Here is a 5,440-nt window from a genome sequence, read left to right as displayed (position 1 = left end):
CTTTGATTGGAATTTTTCCAATCCGGTGCCGGTCCGGAATTTTTAATTCTGATCCGGTTTCCAGTCCATAATTTTTTTGGATTCCGGTTCCGTTCCGAGATCATTAGCATTTTAGAGAGCCTATGGAAAGAATTGTTGTCCGAAAAGTTTAAAGGTGCAAGAGAATAGCAAGTCTAAAGCACAAGTGCACAACCCTCTTTAGTCTCCTAAGTGGGGAAAGGTAATCAGAACTTCAGACAACGTATTGAACTCGTAGACCATATATATTGTTTTACAGTAATAAGTCAAACCAACTTCAATCAGATTCTATTCTTCACTTATTCAGGCAAGTTTGAATCAATGAATACGGGTAAGCCTCCCGATAATTTTATCAAGAAACAGTCTCTTAATAGGATTTGTGCTTGTTCTATGACCATCACCACAATCTGTCATCTGAGACACCTTGCTTTATCGTAGATTTCAACATACTATAATACTTTTATTTCAGTTCAGCAGTAAATCACTACCGAATTACATGAAGAACAAGTGAAAATAATCAACTCACGACAGGTTACCAAAGTTAAGATGGAAGAACAAGCTTGAAATTACAATTAATGCTGCTCTTTACCACAAATTACTGTCCTATGTCAACTTTACTGAAACTTACAATGTCTCTGGAACTACTTCAGCTTTTGAGTGCCCGATAGTACTATGGCTACAATTAGCAGCATCGCGTGGCGTGTCATCAAATCCCCAGAGTTTGGAGGTCTTGGCATCATCCTCACCCATCATCCTTGAGAATTCCTCGTGATCATATTCCAATGTCGCGTTTCCACCAAATTCTTTGGGAAGGTTTTCCAGGTCAAAATACACCTTCATCAGCTCAACGCTTTCTTTGTTCTTTGGGTAAACAAACTTAACTTTCTGAAATGTCTTTGGATCCAAAAAATACTTTACCACCTGTAAAAAATTTCACAGCATTGGTTACTTCAGAATTCAGATGTACTACTCCGTAATTATTGCATTTCAAGATTACATACAAATAATAGTGGTTACAAAATTCATATAAAAATTTGTTCAGTTGCATCTGAGATCATCAAAACTTGTAGGAGACGATCTTACATCGTTACATGTGAAAACAGCCTATTAAGTATTAACCACATCATCAAATGAGTACTATGTAAGCATTTGACTTGGTTTTACATCTAAGAACGTCTCATACAAGACCCCTTGTTGCATGATCAACAGGTAAATTACATACCTTCCAAAAGGCCTGAAAGATCCTTGGGGGATTGTAGAGAAAAGCTACAGCAAGTCTCTCAGGGTAATGGTTTTGCAAAATATTAATAATATCTCGAGTTGTTCTGACAGATATATTAGTACTCATTGAAAAGCCAGTGTAGTCTATCATCCAGCACATTTGTTCTTGTCCCTCAGGCAAATTGAGAATGGCGTTTTCTAACATATATACCAGATGTCTAATATTACCTTCTGTTGACGTTGTGTTCTGCAACACAAAAAGAATTGAGTTCAATACACCAACTTGGCTAAACTAATAAGCAGAATCATTATAGTGAGGGAAAAAAATGGTGATTACCTGCTTCCCTGGCCTCATTAAAAGGACAGTTCTTCCTTCACGATCACGAAAGTTTGCTCGAGAAATTTTTCCGGTCTCACCTTCATGTGCAACTTCATGCTGGAATTTACAGTGTAAGGCTAATTTAGCATTATGGTCAAGTCATCATGAACAATATGATAAACACTATGACGGTGAATCCCCCTCTATTGGTATGTTCCAACTTCCAAGTGGTGGTAAATGAAATGATAGGGATATACTCATGTACAGAGATGCCCATGAGGACTCATAACAGTCACAAGTCATGATCAAAGATGTGCATGTCTTGTTAAGTCATTTATCTAGAGCAAGCGAGTCCATATTCAGCGAGGGGAATACCGTTGGTCATTACATTGCTAAAATGTGTACATTAATAACCAGAGAACTCATGCATGTTTCTAATTTTCCCACAAGCAGTTCTTGTCCTTGCGAAAATTTATATGAAATAAAATTGACCCATTCCCGTTCTTAACTCAAAATACAAATAACAGGGATGTACTACAACATTCAGCAGTAATTACTAATCACGACTGAGAGCTTCAAGGGTAGTTAAACCTATTTGATCTGTTGTATAGAACAGTTTCAGATATTGAAGATATAGAACTGCAAGTTTCTAGAATGGTTTACCCCTCAGTTGTTCACATGTCAAGTCAGAATTACAGCTAAATAAGACCTAAATGGCACTCGTATATGACTAAAGCCATTAAAACCACTAGCTAGTCTAAAATAGTTATCGCACACATGGAACAAAAACTTCAACATTACTATATTTGTCACCTTCATTGCAGGTACATTGAAATTTCTAAATGATGATGACTTTACTACTTGAAATTGTGATCATAACAAACAGACACTACAGCCTACAGGCATGTAAAAACATAAATTGCCAAGAGGTGTCACTTAGAACCAACGTTATCGTATTCGCCCAAACCCTTAGCGTATCATGAATCGTTTGGAGCATATTCTATTATGATATTGGCCAAAAAGTTTTTATATCACACTCTATGATGAGCATATCCTGAATCCGATGTCACTAATCCATAATGAATTAGGTGACCATCCTTAGAATTATAGAAACTATCCAAGCATCATGTAGCTTACCCAACGAATCTCCTCAGGCTTGTAAGACGCCCTCCATTTGAGCGTCTCCTCCAACATTTTTCTTGCCTTGTCAACGTTCCAGCTCCTTGCTTCCAGATACCGTCTCAGGCAACTGTCCGTACAATATTTTGTGTCACGCCCAGACAGTGGTCCAAGAGCCACTTTGAGTTCCTTGACCTATAGAACAATGTTAGTTCTGGACTTTAACAAAGCAACCAACACCCAAATATACGACATTCTCCACATGATTATCAGTAATGCACTCAAAAACATCGATCTCAGTTTCAAATTCTTGAACACAAAAACCCATCCCAGTGTTTGGATTAGTTTCACATACGATACCAACTCACACAAAACTCACTGTTTTTAGCCTGGAAAGTTAATGTGGCAGACGTTCAACCATGCATATGATCTTTTGCAAAAACGTAATTAGGAAGATCCTATGGAAAGACGGGGAGTGGAAGCCATGTGATGTTGAGTTTTCACAGTTTTAAGTTAAAAACTCGCCTTAAAGTTTTATAAGTTCACCACCCTGTGCCCCTAAGAAAGACCGCTTTACAAAAGAGTTGCTTAACTACTTTTATTTAATCACAAATTTGTCATACTCCCAACATCCCAGTTTCCATCATACAAACACTTGCAGCTCAAATGCATCAGATATCGACTCAATCATGGAATTTAGCAGGGAAATACACCTACTAATTTATTGGTATAGCTAACCAAAATTTAACAAATTATACCAGTAGATCTGTACTCGAATATTCAAGATGGCAGCAGTGATGGGCATAACAGATTGCTACTGGTACTGGACACAACAATAGACCATTTACCTTTTCGTCATGCTGTAAAGAGACATTTCCATCATGGTTCTGAGAGCTCCGCCACTTGAACATTGTTTATCCAAAATTTATTCAGCCTGTCACCCGAATATTGATCAACTCTCTAAAAAAAGAAACACATAAAAGTTACATCAACAATATGTAATTGATTATGACCCTATTTGAGAAAGAGTACATAAACAGACTCTAATTGACTAACAGCATTATATGTAATAGACTAATAGTAGACTTGGTCAGCAATTCATTTTCTAAATCTGAAGTATACATTCAAACATAAACTGCTATTTACCAAACACTTCGTGATCACTCCGCCAATAAGATTAGCTAGTCGAACATGCTACTTAAATCTGCTAACCTTATTCCGCACTTTCTATAACTTACTTTTGCTAATTGCCAAACCACGCCGATACGGGAACTATCCTAACATGTCACAACAGTGGGCACCTCTGATCTAGTGATCTCCAAACCCATCTGACCCCACCACGATTCCACAAATAATCGCTACAAAGAGATGTAACTTAAGAAAATGGTCACATCAAGAAAAGATATACTCCGTAATTGAATCATTTGGTTAATAACAAAATGGAGAAACGGTTTGACCATGGACCGTTTGACCGTTTTATTTTACTACCCAGAAGGACTAACCCCATCAATACGATATTATAAATAATTATCGTGTAAAACCGTCTTATAGTGTAATGTACGGCCCTTTAGTTGGTTAAATACCTCTCGACAGTAATAACCAATTAGATAGTCATAGTACCCTATATAAATCAATTAGTCTCACATCATCATCATCAATTCAAAAAAGTTGAACAATCTATAAAAAAAGTCAACGTTCTCCAATAAGATAGGAGATGATAATTAATAACCCAGATTATGATCTTCAATATGAGGAATCAATTGATCATATAACTGAAAGGATTATGAGCAAATACCCAGACAAAAAGAAGTGACATATATGCATGGAGACTAAATCATGAAAGAGTAGATCTGAAAGTTGGAGAGGGGCATACATAAATGAAACACGTTCTCATTTAAGACGGGGGTATCCGTCTTAACCTTAAGCCGAGTCAACTACTATACATAAGACAAAAACAGAATGCATTGAAATACAGAGTAATTAAGAGGAATGAATAGAGTGGAAGGTGACTTACCAAGAAGAAGAAGAAGAAGAAGAAGAAGAAGAAGAAGAGAGAAGAGTGAGGAGTGAAGGGTTAATGTTTGGAAATATGGGTGGGAGTATAGTGGAGGCTTACTCAGAGTATGACATGATATTAGTAGTTGAATTGCTACTGTACTAATTTGTCTACTTGTTGAAAGTTTGTTGTTGCGCTTTACTGTGCATTGTGTAGTGCATAAAGTTGGAGACGCAAATTTAACCCAAATATCTGGAGTCAAATCAGTCCTCTTTTCCGAATTTCCGATCCAATTCCCTTGGGGGAGTTTGTTTTTGGTTTTCTACACTTAAATTATTCGGAAGGTCAATATAAGATATTGGGAAGGGAATTGGAACAAAGGAAAATGAATCGAGAAAAGAGTACAACATAAATATACTAGAATTTTTTTGGATTGTCCAAGATATTTGGTAGGCCTAAACGCCCATAAAAGAAAATCACCAAACATCATCCTTTTTTTTTTTTATTAGGTAATAAAACTAGATTGATCCTTTAAGGTAGGACCAACTTATCTCATCTTTTCGAATGATAGAGGTAAGTTGAAGCCACCGGCTTTCAAACCACCTCGAAAGAGTTGGACATGAATGTCCAATAGAAGTCATAAAGTCGGCAACTTTGTTGGCTTCTCGAAAGCAATGTTTAATTATCACTTCATCAAAGAACTGAAGATCTAATTTTACATCCTTAATAATACTAGAAATCTCCCAAGGAATTTGCCAAGTACTACG

General features: G+C 36.7%; 1 protein-coding gene across 3 annotated transcripts; it reads right to left on the bottom strand.

Moving 5' to 3' along the window:
* Positions 1 to 446: 446 nt before the first annotated feature.
* On the bottom strand, positions 447 to 5,031 carry LOC141623079 (uncharacterized). 3 transcript variants are annotated; one of them, XM_074439121.1, is made up of 6 exons: positions 4,692 to 5,031; positions 3,526 to 3,637; positions 2,696 to 2,872; positions 1,577 to 1,675; positions 1,241 to 1,486; positions 447 to 939 (listed from the first exon to the last, which is right to left on the bottom strand). In XM_074439121.1, exons 2-6 carry the CDS (start codon positions 3,586 to 3,588, stop codon positions 643 to 645), a joined length of 882 nt encoding a protein of 293 aa, XP_074295222.1. In that variant the 5' UTR covers positions 3,589 to 3,637; positions 4,692 to 5,031; the 3' UTR covers positions 447 to 642. The 3 variants fall into 3 exon arrangements, with proteins under 3 accessions (XP_074295222.1, XP_074295223.1, XP_074295224.1); XM_074439122.1 differs by having other exon boundaries at positions 3,526 to 3,638; positions 4,702 to 5,031; XM_074439123.1 differs by having other exon boundaries at positions 3,526 to 3,638; positions 4,708 to 5,031.
* Positions 5,032 to 5,440: the final 409 nt, after the last annotated feature.

This window comes from Silene latifolia, chromosome X, assembly GCF_048544455.1.
Source record: "Silene latifolia isolate original U9 population chromosome X, ASM4854445v1, whole genome shotgun sequence".
Classification (NCBI taxonomy): Eukaryota; Viridiplantae; Streptophyta; class Magnoliopsida; order Caryophyllales; family Caryophyllaceae; genus Silene; species Silene latifolia.
The sequence above is the reverse complement of the archived record's forward strand: the minus strand, read 5'-3'. Positions and strand labels throughout refer to the sequence as shown.

Coding starts and splice junctions, on each gene's coding strand:
- LOC141623079 (XM_074439121.1), bottom strand. CDS start 3,588: ATGTTCAAGTGGCGGAGCTCTCAGAACCATGATGGAAATGTCTCTTTA. Junction 2,873..3,525: donor CTTTACAGCATGACGAAAAG/GTAAATGGTCTA, acceptor ATTGTTCTATAG/GTCAAGGAACTCAAAGTGGC. Junction 1,676..2,695: donor AGCCTGAGGAGATTCGTTGG/GTAAGCTACATG, acceptor TGTAAATTCCAG/CATGAAGTTGCACATGAAGG.